We start from the raw sequence: 19,639 nt of genomic DNA on the forward strand, positions 1-19,639 counted from the left end.
GCTGCTCACATCTATACTTGTTTACTGTGCATGTCCAGCTCAGTTTGTCCAAGACCCCTTCTCCATCACTCTCTTAAACTTCTTCGACATTCACTCAACAAGGGCCTGCTTTGATATTTGCAAGCTACCATCATTTTATTTAGACCTTTCTTGCAACCTGTTTTCCCTCTATCTCTACTGTATTCCAAGGTATTCTTTATATTGTTTGATATTTATATTATCTCTGAAAAAAAGAAAACAAGTTTGATAATGTGTAATTTTATCACCAACAGTCCTCCAGAATCTTTTGTCCTTGGGTTAAAATCCAAATTCCTGGGCTGGGGATATAGCTCACTTGGTAGAATGCTTGCCTCACATGCACAAAGCCCTGGGTTCAATTCCCAGCACACACACACACACACACACACCAAAAAAAAAAAAAAAAAAAAAATCCAAGTTACTTAATATTTGCTTACAAAAGCCTTCCAGGTTCTAAACTTGACTACTTCCCAACTTTATTTTCCATCCTCTTACTCTCCTTATTGGATTTACACTTGAACCTTGCTGAATAAACCTATCAAAATCAAAGAAGTTAGACCAGATCCTATGAAAATTTCTAAGATGTTTAGCTCTCTTTCTGTATTCATCTCTGATTATAGTTTGTGAGCCAGCACAAGACTTTGGACCACACTTTTTTTGTTTTGTTTTGTTTCTTTGCAGTGTTCAGGATCTAACCCAGGGCTTGTGCATGCTAGACAGACATTCTACAACTGAGTTATGCCCTCAGCTCTTAGTGCACACTTCCAATAGCACTGAACTATATAGTATACTACTTGATCAAGTGTCGGAAACATGGGGATGCCTCAAGAAATTAGGCACGTAGACAGGCACAGTGGCGCATGCATGCCTGTAATCCCAGCTGCTTGAAGGCTGAAGCGGTAGGATTGCAGCCTTCAAAACCTGGAGGCACTAAGCAACTCAGTGAGACCCTGACTCTAAATAAAATACAAAATAGGGCCTTGGATGTGGTTTCTTGTTTGAGTGCCCCTGATTTCAATCCCTGGTATCCAAAACAAACAAACAAACAACAACAAGCCCACAAAGAAATTAGGCACATACTCAGAAAGCCAAACTTTTTTTTTTAACATTTTCTTTTTTTTTTTTTTTAAAGAGAGAGAGAATTTTTAATATTTATTTTTTAGTTTTTGGTGGACACAACATCTTTGTTTGTATGTGGTGCTGAGGATTGAACCCGGGGGCCGCACGCATGCCAGGCGAGCCGGCTACCGCTTGAGCCACATCCCCAGCCCTGAAAGCCAAACTTTTTACTTCTGCAGAAGGGTGTGCTACTGAACAGAGTCTGACAAGCAAGCACGCTTGGGCTGGTAGTCTGCCTGTTTTCATCGTTAAGGCAGCACTGCCCCTGCTCTGATAGAAGGAGCTTGGGGTTACAATATGCCTGATTGGCTAATTTTAAAATTGGGGCGGCAAAGGAAGGGCTGTAGTTAAAATGGCTACAATTGGATACAGGTTGGGAAGCTCAAAATGATTGTGATTTTATCTTACCTCTGATTTTACACTTAAGGCAAAATACTATATCCTGAAAGTGGACCATCAGATTATTTTTCACAAGCAAAATTGTGAAATAACTTGTTACAGAAGACTACATACAGTATAACCTTTTTTCTAGAGCTCACAAATGATCATTCACAGTTAATTTTATTACTTAGGGATATGTGATTAAGGCATAAACCCAAACATTTCAGAAATGGGCTTCTGTGGGAAAAAGGATGTGGTGGGAAGAAACACACAGGTACAGTAATGACAGTGTTCCAATTTTTAGATTGGTTTTATTGTAATACTTCATAACTCATTGACACATATACTATGTATTTTTTGTGTGTGGAAAATTCTGAAAATATTTTAAAATTAATTATGGGGAAAAGTTAATGAAGTTCTTTTTTTTTCTTAGTATATCAATCCTGAACAAAGACAAAGACCAAGAGTGCTGAGTGTCACGTGTATACACAAACACTGAATCCATTATTTTAGTGGCCATATAAGTTTTTAGTATACAGCAAGCCTTTCCTTTGCATAAGAAGGAAGAAAATCATGAACAACTTTTTAAAAACCAGGTTATAAAATAGCAGATGTCATTTCTGAATATATAACACAATGCATCTAAATTTTATATGGGGTAGTTAGTTTGGCCATTTCCTTTGTGTTTCTGAAAGGAGAATAGGACAACAGGAACAAAAAGTATTGTAGTGAACTCAGAATATGACAACTGAATATTATTATTTACATGATCTTGGTTGTAGAGTATTTTCAAACTTTCATTGAATGTTTCTCTTTGAAAAATAGTCTGATAGGTAAAGGTTACTTTTGCAGTTCAGATTTTTACTAAGTAAATTTAGAGATTTTCATCCCAGGCTGCACATTAGAATCACCTAGAGGAACTTTTTAAAAAGTAATTTGAGGTAAAATTCATATAACAAAATTTAATTATTTATTTTTAAAGTAGTCCTGGGGATTGAACCCAGGGCCTATTAGCCATTTTTTTTCTAAAATTTTTTGTTATATTTTAGATGGACACAATACCTTTATTTATTTTTATGTAGTAAAGAGGATCGAACCTAGTGCCTCACATGTGCTAGGCAAGCACTTTACTACTGATCCAACTGAGCTATGCACTCAGCTCTTAGAGCACACTTCCCCAGCCCTCAAATTAACCATTTTTAAATGAACAACTTAGTGACATTTAGTGCATTCCCCATGTTGTATATCCACCACTTCTAATCTAGTTCCAAAACCTTTCCATCATTCCAAAGAACCTGTTAGTACTCCCTCATCCTCTCAGCATTTTCTATTCATTCCCCACTCTTCCAAACTCCTGGCAGCCACCAGTCTGCATGTTTTCTGTATAGATTTATCTGTTTCATATAGTGTGGGATCTTTTCTCTTTGGCTTAACATATTGTTTCACTTAACGTATTGTTTTTGAGATTCATCTATGGTGTAGCTTTATCAGTATTTTGTTCCTTTTTATGGCAGAGTGATATTTCATTGCATGTACATATCACTGTTTATTCATCTTTTGATAGATATTTGGGCTGGTTTTTGGTTTAGGCTATAGTAGAATTGTGGGATCAAATGACAATTTTGTGTTTAATATTTTGAGGAAGTGCAAAATTGTTTACATAGCAACTGGACCGTTTTGCATTTACCTTGGGAATTTTAAAATCTAATAATTTTGGTGTATTTTATAAACATGCGTGTACAATTAATTATGGAGGGGGGACAGTCCTTCACTATAGAGTTTGAAAAGCACTTCATAATTCATTCTTTTTCACTGGTATTTAATATTTCACTTTGTGAATACATCACTATATATTCATTGTACTTTAAAAAATTTTTTAAAATATTTTTTAGTTGAAGTTGGACACAATACTTTTATTTATTTATTTTTATGTGGTGCTGAGGATCAAACCCAGGACCTTGCATGTGCTAGACAAACACTCTACCACTGAGCCATAACCCCAATCCAATTTTTTTAAACATTTTTTAATAACTTTTTTTTTTTTAATGAGTTGTTGAGAACCACACCTAGTGCCTCATCCATGCTAGGCAAGCGCTCTACCTCTGAGCTATAGCCCCAGCCCCTTTGCATCAGTTTTTAGGATATATACCTGGAAATGAAATTGCTGGATGGTGAATTGCATGCATCTTCAATTTAGATAATCCTATACTGTTGTCCACATTACTGCACTAGTTTGTCCCACCATTGCTGAATTTGAGTTTCTTCAGATCCTATATTATGATTTGACTCACTCTAAAACACATTGCTGCCAGGTACATTGATACATACCTGTAACCCCAGAGGCTAAAGCAGGAGGAGCCCAGGTTCAAGGCCAACCTCAGCAACTTAGCAAGTTATGGAGGAGGGGACAGTCCTTCACTATAGAATTTGAAAAGTTTGAATTGAGATGTTAGCAGGTTAGGTAACTTAGTGAGATCCTGTCTCAAAATAAAAAAAGAGAGCTGGGGATGTGGCTTTGTTGTTAAAAGACCCTGGATTTAAACCCTAGTACCAAAATAAATAAATAAGACTGGGAATATAGCTCAGTAATTTCAATTCCCAGTACCAAAACAAACAAAACTTCCACAATTCAGGTTTCTTTTTATATAAATATAACTTTTCCTGAAATATCTCCTTCTTTTGAAAGGAAGGAATAAGATATAATTACACTGCCTACCAGTTGTGTTGTTTTGGCAAATTACTTAATCTTTATGAAGATAGTATGTGAAGTGGGGAAAATACCCTTTTTTCCCCATGTAGTTGATGTTAATACAGGTGTAATAACACATTTAAAAGGACTTTGCCCAGTACCCAATTCATAATAGAAATTACCTCAGTATATATTTGTTAAACAAGTATTTACTGAAAATATATTTTATGTGAAACCAGGATTGGGAATAGAGAGGTTAGCAGGATCTCTTCTATGAAGTGCTATGTAGATATTAAGTCACATTCTCAAATAGGGGGAAATGTCCGTGGTAAGAGAAATGTTACAAGAGGATTATCTTTCTTATTCATTTTAAAAATTAATTTATTAATTTATTTAGTGGTACTGAGTATTGAACCCAGAGGTGCTTTACAACTGAGCTACATCCCAGACCTTTTTGTTTTTTATTTTTGAGACCAAAGAGTTTTGTCAAGTTGCTGAAACTGGCCTCTAATTTGTAAGCCTTCTGCCTCAGCCTCCCAAGTGATGGGATTACAGGCCTGCACCATTGCACACACAGCTCTTTCATATAATTTATACACTGCATTCATTGCAATTACTAATTGGTAACTATTAGGCGGTAAATTATGTTTCAGTACTTTACTTCCTTGTGTATTTTCAGTAGGTACTAAATTTTTTTCATTTAACATACATTACTTTTTTTTCTGTAATCAGAAAAAAAGGGTGTTACTAAATTGATAGCATTTGTTAAAGGAACATGGACTATAAACCTTAATAAAAATGCAACATTTATAAAGGAATACTCAGGGATTTAATTTTTTGCTAATTTATGTAAACATGGACTAGAATCATATTTACTGGAATTAGATAGAGAGTTGTGTAGCATTGAGATTTTTCCCTTTATTATTTGTATTAGGGATTGAACCCAGGGGCACTTAACCACTGAGCCACATCCCCTGCCCTTTTTATTTAGAGACAGGGTCTCACTAAGTTGCTTAGGACCTTGCTAAGTTGCTGAAGCTAGCTTTGAACTTGTGATCCTCTTACCTCAACCTCCTTGGCCAATGGGATTACAGGCATACACCACCACCCTCTATAAGGAATTTTAGGTGAACAATTGAAAGAATGATTTCTCCAAAACTCTTTTCTTGTTCTCTTTTAGGGGAGAGAAATTTTTTTTCTTTGCCCTCTGAAAGTTTGATAATTGAATTAATGAACATATTATGTGGGAAGTGATTGAAGTTTTTATAACATCCTAAGCTACAGAAAGGAATAGGGACTCAGGGCTTTTGGAGGCAGGAGAGGAGAGCACAGCAAATAGAAACTTGTCTCCTTAAGCTGATAAAGTCTCTCATGTAAACTACCCTCAGAAGAATAAGTAACATCTGTGGCAATCTTTCTCTGTTCCAGGTGATACCATCATCCCCAAATCCTATTTTTAGACAGATGGAAGACCTCAGAGAAAAGACCTCTGCTTGCCTCTGCTATTTACTAGTGTAGGTTACCTGTGTATTTATTAACTTCTTAAAAGGATAGCTTTTCAGAGCTATTCCCATGTCTAAACTTTTCTGAATGACCAGATGGAAATATGCCAAAAAAATAGATTTTGGAGTGGCATATTTTGGTCTTCCACACTCATTAAAAGGCCAAGTAGTTTAGGTCTTTGATTTTATTTTAGTTTGGTCATATATCTAAGTTTTCCTTTGGCAAAATATATAACCATTTTTTTAAAAAATGCTTAACCTTGATTTGGATTTAGATTTTTTGATTACCTTTTTTTTGTTGTTGTTTTTAGAAAATGTTCTGTTAATGGAATTAAATGAGCATTTGATCAGAGAATGGACTTTTTACTCTTGCATTGCATACAATATAAAATAATTGAGAAAAAGAATTTTGTCTTAAGAGACAAGTTGATTGCTGGAAATAATAAGTGTCTACTTTTATCTGACTAGGAACTACTTTTAATTCCAAGGAAAAACTGGAAGCACAATGGGAGATGACAGTGAATGGTTGAAATTGCCAGTTGATCAAAAATGTGAACACAAGGTAAGATTCATCTGAAATTTAAATTTCAGTGTTATTGACTTGTTTTGGCACCAATGGGATTGCTCTCTTACTTAGAAGCATGTGAAAACATTGGCAGTTTCAAAAAACACTAGTGCCTTTTAGATGCATGTTATTTCATGTCTTTGAAAATAGGTGTCTCCAGCTCAATTTTTAAAATATTTTTGAGTTTTGGGAAAGAATTGAAGAAAGAAAACAGAGCTGGGCATGGTGCTGCATGCCTGTAATCCCAGTGGCTCAGTAGGTTGAAGTAGGAGGACCACAGGTTCCAGGCCAATCTCAGCAACTTAGCAAGAACCTGTCCCAAAGTAAAAAGGACTGGGGATGTAGCTTAGCAGTAAAGGCCCCTGGTTTCAATTCCCAGTTCTAAAAATGAAAGGAAGGAAGGAAGGGAGATATATTAGTGAAGTGGAAAGTAAGTTGTACATTTAAGAAGTATAAGCGAGGTACATGCTATGCAAGAGCTCTATCCATGAACTAAATCCCCATCCCATGCAATTTTATTTTGAAACAAGATCTCCCAAAATTGTCCATTCTGGCCTCAGTTTGCAATCCTCCTGCCTTGGCCTCTCAAGTAGCTGGGTTTATAGGTACACACCATGATGCCTGGCTTTAATAATTTTTAAAACAACAAATATCTACCAGTTAGTAGATTTTTTTTTTTTTTTTGTATTTCATTCTCTCCCTTGTAAATTTATTCTCCTCTAAGTTCTCAAGTTACCTGTTTTGTGTTCTTAACAACTAGTTTCCTTTAATCTTCATTATTTAAATTTATGGTTGTTGATTATTAAAAATACAGAATAGAATTATTAACTCACACAGTTGTATCATTAGAATTCTACCTGTGAAGAGTAGAAATTTGAAAGTTTAGTTCCTGTGTCCTCAGACAGAACCACTTCTTCATTCTCTGTAACAATCACCATCATTCAGGCCCCTCCCCACAAGGGCCTTATGCATTCTAGGCAAGTACTTTACCACTGTGCTACTTTGTATTTAATCATACAAAGTAGTCTTTCTCTAATACTGGAATGTAAACTCCTGGAGGGCCAAAACTATATTGGTTTTTATGTATTAAATACCTGTTGTATAGGGGCTGGAGTTGTGGCTCAGCAGTAGAGCACTTGCTTTGCACAAGTGTGGCCCTGGGTTTGATCCTCAGCACCACATAAAATTGAACAAACAAAGATATTATATCTATGTATAACTGTAAAATTTTTTCTTAAATTGATAGTATAGTATAGAACTTCCTAATGTTACACAAATGATGCTTAAAAATAGCATCCTTTGGAGAATAGGAAGTTTCATCAGTGTGATTTCTTATGCTTGAATTTTTTTTGTTGTTGTTTTTGTTTTTGTTTTAAAGAGAGAGTGAGAGAGGAGAGAGAGAGAGAGAGAATTTTTAATATTTTTATTTTTTAGTTTTCGGCGGACACAACATCTTTGTTGGTATGTGGTGCTAAGGATCGAACCTGGGCCGCACGCATGCCAGGCGAGCGCGCTACCGCTTGAGCCACATCCCCAGCCCATGCTTGAGTTTTAATATCTTCAATGGCAACTAATACTTGGAAATAAAATGAAACACATTTATCTTTTTTTGAAAATTATCTGAATTTCTTAAGCTCCTTTCTTGTTTCCATTCATGGGGTCCTTTGTTCAAATTACTTGTATAAGATTTTCAGTTTTACTTCTTCTCTTCCAGATTAATAGTAGATAATATCATTATATTTTCAAAATTATTAATATTTCAAAAATATTACTTTTATTTTAGCTGTGGAAAGCAAGATTAAGTGGATATGAAGAAGCCCTGAAGATCTTCCAGAAAATAAAGGATGAAAAGAGCCCAGAATGGTCCAAGTTCTTAGGATTGATCAAAAAATTTGTCACTGATTCCAATGCAGTGGTTCAACTGAAAGGACTAGAAGCTGCACTTGTTTATGTTGAAAATGCCCACGTAGCAGGAAAGTAAGCAGTTTCTAATTGTTCTGCTAACAATCCTTGTCAGGAGCTATACAGGTTACATGTATTTATAAATCCTTAGTTATTAATAGTTTTAGAATATAAGAATTTTCTTACTTTTGTAACTCCTTGATATTTGTTTTTCATAGTTTTCACTTTCAAAGTCTAACTGGTACCTGGGATCTCTTTAAAAGGATTAAAACAAAAGTCAGAGCTGGACACATTGGCACACAACAGTAATCCCAGTGGCTCAGAAGGATGGGGCAGGAGGATCACAAGTTCAAGGCCAGCCTCAGCAACTTAGCAAGGACCTAGGCAACTTATTGAGTCCCTGTCTCAAAATAAAAAGGGCCGGGGATGTACCTCAGTGGTTACATGCCCCTGGGTTCAATCCCCTGTACCCCCTCCCCCCAAAAAATAGAAATCAGATCTTGAGCTTTTATCTTAAAGTTTAGACATTTTATCTCCTGAGAGAGGGAGCGCTGACTAAAACTCTGTGACTCGTGGCTTGTTTGACTTGAGCTACAGGTGAGAGAAGTTTGCATTTACCCACTTTCCTATACCTCGTAAACCTAATTTTTTTTTTTTTTAACGTCTTTTAGAATCTTTGATACTAATCAAAGTTGGGATTCTGACTTAAGTGCACAAGAAAGATGTTGGGACCCGACTTAAATGCACAAGAAAGATGTACTTGATTCAAAGATTGAAACAATATGGCTGGGATTGTGGCTCAGTGGTAGAGCACTTGCCTGACATATGAGGCACTGTGTTCAATTCTCAACACCACCTATAAATAAATGAATAAAATGAAGTCTCTCAACAACTAAAAAAAACTTTAAGAAAAAAAGGGAAGAAATCATATGACAGTTTAGTTAACCAGCAAACCATTGCTTTTTTCATTTTTTTTTAATATCAGAAACAACTTTTTTGACAAATCCTGTACATAATTCCAACCCACCCAATTCTTCTAGTCCTCAGGAGTACAGATTTTATTTAATTTAGAGGAGACTCAAATCGTTACTGTAAAACTTTGCTGAGGAATTGAGAGCAGTCTTTTCATATTAAAGGTACATATATCTTTTTATGCCCTTGTATGAAGAAATTCTCTTGTCCAAAGAAGTATTTAAAGTGATTTAAAATTTTTCAAAAAGCAAACACTTTGTACTCTTATTTTTATAACATATATTTGTATATCCACATATACGTGAGAGAAAGAGAGAGACATGCTTTAGAGAAAGGTCTAGAAGGATGGATATCAAACATAGGAAATAGGATAGGATTTAAAGGCATTTTTGCTTTCTTCTTTGAATTTTTTTACATTTATAAACTGAAGCTATGGTGTGATATGTCTTAAACTGTCGTTTGCATAAGATTTTATTGATGTTCTGAAATGTAAATTTACTTTGAAGCATTTGTAAAAGTACTTCTATACCCCATTTCCATGACTACTAAAGCATGTCTTTTGTGTCTGGTGGTGTTTGTTTATGTTGTAGAACCACAGGAGAAGTTGTATCAGGTGTTGTTAGTAAAGTATTCAACCAGCCTAAAGCCAAAGCCAAGGAACTTGGCATAGAGATTTGTCTCATGTACATAGAGATTGAGAAAGGAGAGGCTGTGCAAGAAGAGCTTCTAAAAGGCCTGGACAATAAGAACCCCAAGATAATTGTGGCCTGTATAGAGACACTGAGGAAAGCCTTAAGGTAAGATTTTTCTTTTGCTTTAGTTCTGTTAACTAGAGGATGTCAACTGAATTTGGGTTCCTGATTTAAACAGAAATGGAAACTGCTAAACTTGACTTGGCATACCACAACAGGAAAGTGATTTGGAAAAGATGAAGTCATTCCTCAAATGTGGCACTTTGTATTGGGTAGTTTTAGCCTTCAAGTGTGTTATATGATTACTTTCTCTAAATCCCTTTCTAATGAAGATGAACAGGGGTACTTGTCAGCCAGTCAAAATTAGCCATCTAGTAGAAATGTACTCCCAAGGTATTTCACCAGTTTCTTTTTCTGTCCTCAAGTACAGACTTATGTACTTTGAAGTGTTGGCTATGAAGACAGTTTGTTGGCAATAGCAAATCTTGATTTAGATATTTTTTTGGTAAAGTGGAAGCAAACAGCTATATGCTTTTAAGCAGAAGCACAGCAACAGCAAATAGAAAATGAGTTTTACATAATAAGTCATTTTCAAACCTAGAATTTCTCATTTGGCATGAAGCTTTTCATGAATGGAATCTTCGTTCAGGAATAAGTGGCTGCAATTTGTTATGAAACTCTGACTTAGATCAGTACTTTTTTTCTGATTTGGCAGTCCTTCTAATCTGATATCCTATCTCCAATACTATCCACTTTAGACACCTTAGAAAACAGTGAAATCATCATTCTTTAATGTTGTTAAACTAACTTTGATTTATGTCTTAAACTTTTATATTGTCTTTTGCAAAAAATTGATTTCACCTAGATACTTATGTGATAGTCTTCCTTATTTCTAGCTTAGAGTACATATGTATTTTATGAGAATCAAATAATATATTTATTCTTTCTCATAGAAATTTAGCAAATTGACTTAAGTATCAGAATTGTGCTTGTATCAGTAGAGCCATTCCCTAATAAAATACAAAATATACTATAATCTTCTACCTTTATATTAGAAGTTTTTAGTCTAAACTATCACATACGCTAGTTATTTCATCTTTTAACTGACTGGGAAATAAGAGTAGGGAAAGAACAAGTTAGATATTTCTTCTTGTTAGATATTTCCTTGTAGTAGCAGCAGTGGCAGCAGTAGTAGTAGTAGTAGTAGTAGTAGTAGTAGTAGTAGTAGTAGTTGTTTTAATACTGGGGCTCTTACCCAGGGCCTCACTCATGCTATATCCTTAGCTCTATCTTCATTATTGATTTTGTTATTTAGTCCATCCTGGTGTGGTTCTTAATTATTCTAAAGCATTTCAGAATCTATAGTGGAGCTAGGTAGATATCTGATCTTTTTGAACCTTGAAGCCAAACTAGGAGTTCCAAAATCTCTTCAAGTTATCTTTGTTAGTGGTAGCTTCAAAAAAGTTTCAGAAGCATTCTGTTGTCCCTAACACAGACTTTAAACCTTTCAATTTTTTTCTATAGTAATATGTTTAGTATCAAAATTAGGTTTGGATTTGTTATGGTAATTATTTTCCATGTGGATTTGCTCTCTCTATTTGTTTCTATTTTTTAGAAATAGGCTAAGATAGAGAAACAAAAAAAAGAATAAGATGAAACAATAGTAATATAAAGGAAGAATTCCCCCTTCTTTTGTTCAAAGGAAGATTTAAGAGACTCAATTATTAGGTTCTTCAGGCATCATGTTAAATAACCCAAAACTAAATGGTTTAAGATCACCATAATTTCTAATTTTTCCTTTAGTCTTAAAGATCAACTGAGCCAAGTTAAATTTCTTTCCTAATAACATAAAGGACATTTTAAAGGAGATTTAAGAGTCATTTAGTTATTTTAATCTATAAATATATACCATAGCCAGGAATATTGTTAAAAATCACTTTCTTGGGAAAGTATTTTCACATTTTTCTTTCATCTATTGGAATATGCATATAGCTATTGCTGAACAATTTTGTTAAATTTGTGCAAATTAAATACATTTATGCATGTTAGATAATAAACAATATATTTAGGTCATACTACTCATTCAGAAATTCAGTGTTTCTTTCATAAGTAAATCCTTCCTGTTCCAGAATTTATTGTTCAGAAATGTTAGTAGTGATTTCAGAAAACTAAAATTGAAACTTATATACCTATCACATACTATATTTTTAAGTTCTTAAATTTTATGTGATAGATATATAAGGTTAAATATGCTATCTTCTTTTTTGAGGGATGTTGCTACTAGGAATTGACTTAAGGGATGTTCTACTACTGAGCTGTATCCCCAGCCTTTTTATTTTATTTTGAAAGAGGATCCCATTAAATTTCCCAGGCTGGCCTCAAACATGGTATCCTCCTGAATCATCCTGATGCAACTCCTGCATCAGTTGCTGGGATTATAGATGTGCATCCCTACTTGGCTCTAAATATGATAACTTTTGAGGGGGGAGGGTACTGGGGATTGAATTCAGGGGCACTTGACCACTGAGCCACATCCCCAGCCCTATTTTGTATTTTATTTAGAGACAGGGTCTCCCTGAGTCACTTAGCGCCTCACTTTTGCTGAGGCTGGCTTTGAACACACAATCCTCCTGCCTCAGCTTCCCTAGCTGCTGGGATTACAGGCATGCACCACACCGCACCCAGCATGATACCTTTCTAAATGAAGTCAGATTACAATTATTTTCCCCATGAAAAACTAAAGCAAAGAGATTTAATTTAAATTGCATACAGTTATAGTATGATACTAGCAAAATCAGTAATGAAACACTGCCAGGATTTGTGATCTTCTGGTTGAGTGAATTATCTTAATTATAAGAATATTTAAAGTTTACTTAAAGTAGATTTCACTCATCTAGATATTTATTAGCTAACTTACTTATTTTAGATTTTTTTATATAGTTAAGATACTACATGTCTTTGTCCTTTATAGTTTGAATTATTCCTTGTCCGACTACCTAGAAAGTTAATTTTAAAATGGTAATGTTATCTTGAGCCCTAGACATTAAAAAATACTCTTTTAAGGATGACACCCAAATACATACATAGTTCCTCCCTCCCCTTTTTTCTTTTTGCTGCCTTAAAAAAAAAAAGTTCAACGTATATAACTCTATTAATAAATGGTATAAAATCATGCATGCATAACCAATCCAAGTACATTGGGTGTTGATGATTCTTTCCCCCAATTTTTTACTTCTAGTGAATTTGGTTCCAAAATCATCTTGCTTAAGCCTATTATCAAAGTATTGCCAAAACTCTTTGAGTCGCGAGAAAAGGCTGTTCGAGATGAAGCCAAACTAATTGCTGTGGAGATTTATAGATGGATTCGGGATGCTCTGAGACCCCCATTACAAAATATAAATTCTGTTCAGGTAAGGCACAAAGTTCTCTACTTTCCTTTGCAGAAGGTTAATATGAAAATATTCCCTTTCTATCATTGTTGATATTCTGTCCTTTTCTGTCCTTATACATAATCCCACATACTATACAAGCACTTTACCACTGAGCTACCGCCCCCCAGCTCCATTCTTTTTTTTTTTTAGAATTTTTTTAATATTTATTTTTTAATTTTCGGCGGACACAACATCTTTGTATGTGGTGCTGAGGATCGAACCCGGGCCGCACGCATGCCAGGCGAGCGCGCTACCACTTGAGCCATATCCCCAGTCCCCCCAGCTCCATTCTTAATTCCTGTATGCTAGTGTTAAATCTGTAACAGTTTAAAATGTCGCTTTATATTTCTATTAGGTAGCAGGACTTGGACTTTTCTATTTTGGTGAAGCACATTATATCTGGCTTTTTCTTAAAATTAGTTTTGGAGACATTTCTGACAGAATATAATCTGAATTCGTGAACTAATGAGATTGTCTTAAAATGTGGATTTTATTCTTCCATTAGTGCTTGAGACATAGATCTTCAGTGTAGTAAATATAAGTTGATTTGACTTAAGCAACAAAATATATACAATTTATATTTATTTTTTCTTGTTTGCCCTATGAAAGCCACATAAATAAGAAATTGAGTGCCAATATAAAGTGAATATAAATATTAAGTTTATTCTCTAACGGTAGAATGTAGATAAGTTTTATAAAAATATTTTTATATTTTCAGTTGAAAGAACTTGAAGAAGAATGGGTCAAACTGCCAACAGGTGCTCCTAAACCAAGTCGGTTTCTGCGTTCCCAACAAGAACTAGAAGCTAAATTGGAACAGCAGCAGTCTGCTGGTGGAGATGCTGAGGGAGGTAAGCTCATTTTAACTCCAGTTTCCATAAAAATTAGTAAGTACTGCCACTGCCACAAGATTCTGTTACTGGGCATATTTTGAAGGACTAACTTTCATAAATTTTAAGTTTCATGTGGCACTAATTACTGTTACCCCTCAGGGGTGTGAAAGAACTAGTAACTGAAGTAAAACCTTTCTATTTTTAAGGTTTGTTTTGTTTTGTTTTTCCTTCTCGAAGGTGGTGATGATGGTGATGAGGTGCCTCAAATAGATGCTTATGAGCTTTTGGAAGCAGTAGAGATCCTTTCCAAACTTCCCAAAGACTTTTATGACAAAATTGTAAGTATGGCTAAACTTCTTTTATTTATTTCATTTTAAATAATTACTTGGATAGAGTTAGAAAATGTTCCGCTGAGCCCTTTTCTGGTATATTCCCCTGCAGACTATATCTCCCTTAGTAGGATGAGTTAGTTGCTTTCTTAGCTCCCATACTACTTTGTACATGCAAATATTTTGGTTCTTTTCGTTTCATTTTTTGCCAAAAATCAGAACATTATTCTTGAGTTCTTTTTCATCATTTGTTATCTGATTTTACCACTAAATAGCTCTCAAAATTCATCCCCCTTTTTTCATCCCTACTGCCACTACATTAACCCAGGGTTTCTTGACCTTGGTACTGTTGCCCTTTTTTTTTTTTTTTTTTTTTTTTCCCAGATAACTCTATTTTGGTGGAGCTTCCTGTGCATTGTAGGATATTTAGCAGCATCTGTGGCATTTACCCACTAGTAGTACCATTCCCTTAAATAATAATAATCAAAAATGTCTCCAGACATTGCTAATATGTCCATTTGAAAAAAAAAAAAATTTCCTATGCCAATTACCACCATCTATTTTTCCCTCTTCCTGTCACATTTCTCAGTGTAATTTTAGGTACCATTTTTTAAAATGCAAACTTACCATACTAAAACCTGATAAAACTCTTCAGTGACTTCTACTGGTCTTAGAAATCATTCTATGGACATGGAGACCATCTGTGGCACATTTGAAGACCCCATTTACCTTCCAGCTATTTCTCTGATTATTCTCTCTCTCCTGTTTTAGGCCATGCTGGGCATCTCCCAATAGCAAAGTACCACTATTTAAAAAAAAAAAAAAAACAACGCTGGGTATTGGGCTGGGGTTTTGGTTCAGTGGTAGAGTGCTTGCCTAGCATGTGCAAGACACTGGGTTTGAGTCTCAGCACCACATATAAATAAATAAAGATCCATCAATAACTTAAAAAAACATTTTAAAAAAACCACTGGGTATTAACATATGCAGTTTTTTTACCAATAATATTCCTCTCTCAATAGTTCTCCAAATAATACTTCTTCAGCTTTTAAGCCTCACCTTAAGCATCACTTTTTCAGGAGGGTCCTAACCACCTCAAGTAAATTCATTTCTCTGGTTCTGTAACAAAACAGCTTGTACATGTTCTTCGTACTAGTTATGATCTCATAATTATTTATTGAAGACATTTCTGGATATACTATCAATTCCTTGAGTATCTAATTAACTTCTAACAAATAAACATTTGATAAATTGGATTAAATTATAATCTCCTCCAGGGTCTCAATAATCTTTTTATTCCCTGTTCTTTCAAATAATGGGTGTTCAAATTGTTGAATGATTATTTGATCTCAAATTAAACATATTCTACTTTATAATCATAAAAGAAGGATTAGTATACTCACAATCAGAAAACTGACTTCCAAAGTTAGATCTGTTTTGGTTGCTGGTTATATGATTATTCTTGTCTTTTTAATGCTGTCAAAATAGAATTTCCTTTATTTTAATTATGCCACTATAAGATGGACTAGAAATGCTTTTTATGATGTTTTCTGTTTGATGCCTATTTATTAACATTTGCCTAGTAAATGAGATGGAAAAGTACAACATTGTATTTATATTAAGGTTATGAAATCTTTGAAAATACATTGTTATATGTGCACAAAAAATGTATGAACAAAATATTCTGATTGGTAGCAGTTTTGCAATTTTGTTTTTTAACTTTAAACAAAGTTTCTAAAAACAAAAGGTTATGTTTTGTTTTGGCACTTTTGAATTAGTAGGGTGCAAAAAATAGGCTTTCATTCTGCTATCTTTCAAGTGACTCATTTGCGTCTTACAGGAAGCAAAAAAATGGCAAGAAAGAAAAGAAGCCCTGGAGGCTGTAGAAGTACTAGTGAAGAACCCCAAATTGGAAGCTGGTGACTATGCAGATTTAGTAAAAGCATTAAAGAAGGTAAGTGGGAGGAGTTTCAGCATTGCTATCTTAACAGCCCAGGCCATTGAATTTCCCTTCATTAGTGATTCAGTAATTTTTTTTTTTTTAACCACAAGTACATTGCCATTTAAGGAACACTATTGATGATATTTGGATTATAGACATATATTTTTTTAAAGCTTTTTAAAATTGTCCTAGGTTAATTTGGAGGATTTAACTTCTAAAAAATTAGAAAAGAGGGTCTTCCTGATCTAAAAACAAAAATATAGTTCTATAATTCTGTGGAATATAATATTGTATAGATATTAGATATGCAGTATTTTTTTATTAAATAGCAAATGATACCACAGTGTATTATATCATCAGCATGCCAAGCAAAGTGAAGAAATATGTGATCAATTATAAAGTAAATAAATACTTAGAAAGAATCATTTTTAGAGAATAGTTCTTTGGTGTTGTGTAGGTCCACCCAAGTTGAATGTTGTTGCCAGTTTTTTTGTTTTTTGTTTTAAAGAGAGAGAGAATTTTTAATATTTATTTTTTAGTTCTCGACGGACACAACATCTTTGTTGGTATGTGGTGCTGAGGATTGAACCTGGGCCGCACGCATGCCAGGCGAGCGCGCTACCGCTTGAGCCACATCCCCAGCCCGCCAGTTTTTTTTTAATGCAGTATTTTCTTTTTTAATAAAATCTTAAAGTAGAGATCAAACACTGTGGATATATAGAGGAATAGTTGCAAAGATTTTTGTAATTTAGGGTCCTATTACCTACCTGCAGCAGTATCCATTGGTTCTTCTTGGGTATAAATATTAGAGAACTGCTGCCCTATGGTATCTTTCCAGAGATAACATTCTTTTGGTTTTCCAGTCTCAAAGCAAAGTCAGTAAACCTGTAGCTTCTCTATCATTATAAGGGTCTCCTCCTGCAAGTTACAGTGCTGCCAGTGATATGCCACTAGTATAAAATTAGCAATTTGAAGTTGTGGTTTTGTGTGTAGTGTGTGTTTTGGTAAAACTTGAAGATAGCAGAGTAAACATAATGAAGGGATATTTTTAAATTTTTTTTTTAGTTGTTGATAGACCTTTATTTTATTTATCTAAACATGGTGCTGAGAATCGAACCCAGTGCCTCAAATTGCCAGGCAAGTGCACTACTGCTGAGCCACAACCCCAACCCCTCTAAATTCACTATTGTCGAAGAGGAATAAAGACTTTATTCTTTTATAGGAAATAAAATTTGTCTTTCATGAGTGTAATAACATTCAGAGTTCTTTTGAGATTACACTTTAACACCTTTCTATAGGACTGTGACTATTTTGTTTTCCTTTTTATCCCCCTTTGTAGGTTGTTGGAAAGGACACCAATGTCATGTTAGTAGCTTTGGCAGCAAAATGTCTTACTGGCCTGGCTGTTGGGCTAAGAAAGAAATTTGGACAATATGCAGGACATGTAAGTAACACTTCTTTTTAGAAATAAATCCACAAAATTATCAAAAATGGCCAGCTAGACTGCTTTATGCTTTAAACCAACTTTTTGGCATAGATCTTTGTATATTGGGCAAAATAAGTTTCTCACTAAGTTTTATTATTCAACATAGCGCTTCACAAATATCAACAGATAGTAGTTACAACTATTAAATTCATAAGGCTTATGTAGAAAATCAGGCAGTTGGCCAAAAGTACTTATTTGAGTTGATTTATTTGCTTGTTATTTATCAATATCTTGCTTTGTTCTTACAACTATATGCAATATAACAATATGAATTTTTATAACAACCATGAGGAGGGGGTATAGCTCAGTAGAGGAGCCCTGAGTTCTCCAGTATACCTACTCCCACACAAAAAGAATTTTAATAACCAGGACCAGAATGAAATTAAGAGTAAGTAAGGTAATATCAAACATTAGATGAAGTTAATATATAAAATGTGTTGAGGTGTTTTAACTGTGGTAGTTGTTCATTAGCTCTAAATTTGGTCTAAATTAGTTAGAATGATTTAGCATCCTGAAAATTGAACTTTAGAGTTTAACCTCCTAGTCACTTGATCATTTAATTTCCTAGATTGACATAAGAGTCCCTTAATAGTCCCTAATTATGTGTCAGTTTTTATATTATGAAGTTATTATTTAGCTTCACTTGAGCTGTGGTATTTAGAAGTTGGTTACTCATAACATTAAAAATAATTTCAGACAACTTAACAAAGAAGATACTACTAAATAAAAATAAACCATGACTGATTTCTTACCAGGGAAATAAAAATAAAGATCTAATGCCAGGTGCCATAGCACATGCCTATATTCCCAGCTACTCAGGAGACTGAGGCTGGAGTGTTACTTGAGACCAGGAGTTTGAGATCAGCCTGGACAAAATAGACCCCTATCTCCAAAAATTAATGAATAAATAATTTTTTAAAAGAGGTCTCTAAAACCTTTATAAATAATAATTTGGGCCAGGTGCAGTGGCACACACCTGTAATCCCAGAGGTTCAGGAGGCTTAGGCAGGGGATTGCAAGTTCAAAGCCAGCCTCAGCAAAAGCAAGGCGCTAAGCAACTCAGTGAGACCCTGTCTCTAAATAAAATACAAAATAGAGCTGAGGATGTGGCTCAGTGGTTTAGTGCCCCTGAGTTTAATCCTTGGTAGGCAAATAAATAAATAAGTTGTATCAATAGTATGTATTTTTATAGTAGCAAATATTTATATCTATAACTGTATATAGTATTTATATCTATATGTAAGTTATCAATATATTAATTTTTGGTCATTTTTGTGTTATTGATAAATAACTTTTCAAGGTAAAAACAATTTTTAAAACCCATTTTGATTTACTAAATAATGTTTGGCTAATTACCAGTCCCTTCAGTTTGAGTTCTGATTCTGGCTTTGTTTCACGTTGTTGTTCAGCTTAAAGACGTCTCCAGCACTCTATGATTGGAGTTTTGTTTTTTTCTCAAAACTTTATGATGTAGGAACTGGGGTTATAGCTCATAAAAATAAAAAACTAAAGGTTTTTTTTTTTTTTAACTATACAATATATACTGTACGATAACAAAACATATTAGTGTTTGACTTTTTTTTTCCCCCCTGAGATACTAGGGATATTCCCAGGGCTACTCTACTTCTAATCTCTACCCCTGGCTCTTAATATTTTTTATTTTGTCTTGAAACAGGATCTCACTGAGTTACCAAAACTGCCTCAGCCTCCCAAGTTGCTGGGATTATAGGCATGAGCTTTGTTTGCTTTAGCTATTTATAGACTATCTTTTGTGAGAT

At 34.4% G+C, this 19,639-nt stretch overlaps 1 protein-coding gene across 5 annotated transcripts in view; it reads left to right on the plus strand.

Moving 5' to 3' along the window:
- Ckap5 (cytoskeleton associated protein 5) overlaps positions 1–19,639 on the plus strand; it is a 102,177-nt gene that overhangs the window by 30,484 nt on the left and 52,054 nt on the right. For 3 of the 5 annotated variants that reach the window (XM_021729613.3, XM_005329996.4, XM_021729616.3), the window contains exons 2-9: positions 6,178–6,271; positions 8,058–8,251; positions 9,739–9,945; positions 13,079–13,250; positions 13,990–14,122; positions 14,342–14,442; positions 16,274–16,387; positions 17,715–17,819. In XM_021729613.3, the coding sequence (XP_021585288.1) occupies positions 6,215–6,271; positions 8,058–8,251; positions 9,739–9,945; positions 13,079–13,250; positions 13,990–14,122; positions 14,342–14,442; positions 16,274–16,387; positions 17,715–17,819 (1,083 nt within the window). In that variant the 5' untranslated portion in view covers positions 6,178–6,214. Of the gene's footprint in view, positions 1–5,635; positions 5,722–6,177; positions 6,272–8,057; positions 8,252–9,738; positions 9,946–13,078; positions 13,251–13,989; positions 14,123–14,341; positions 14,443–16,273; positions 16,388–17,714; positions 17,820–19,639 lie in introns of all 5 variants that reach the window. The other 2 variants (XM_021729614.3, XM_021729615.3) reach the window with 1 other exon arrangement.

This window comes from Ictidomys tridecemlineatus, chromosome 4, assembly GCF_052094955.1.
Source record: "Ictidomys tridecemlineatus isolate mIctTri1 chromosome 4, mIctTri1.hap1, whole genome shotgun sequence".
Taxonomy (NCBI): domain Eukaryota; kingdom Metazoa; phylum Chordata; class Mammalia; order Rodentia; family Sciuridae; genus Ictidomys; species Ictidomys tridecemlineatus.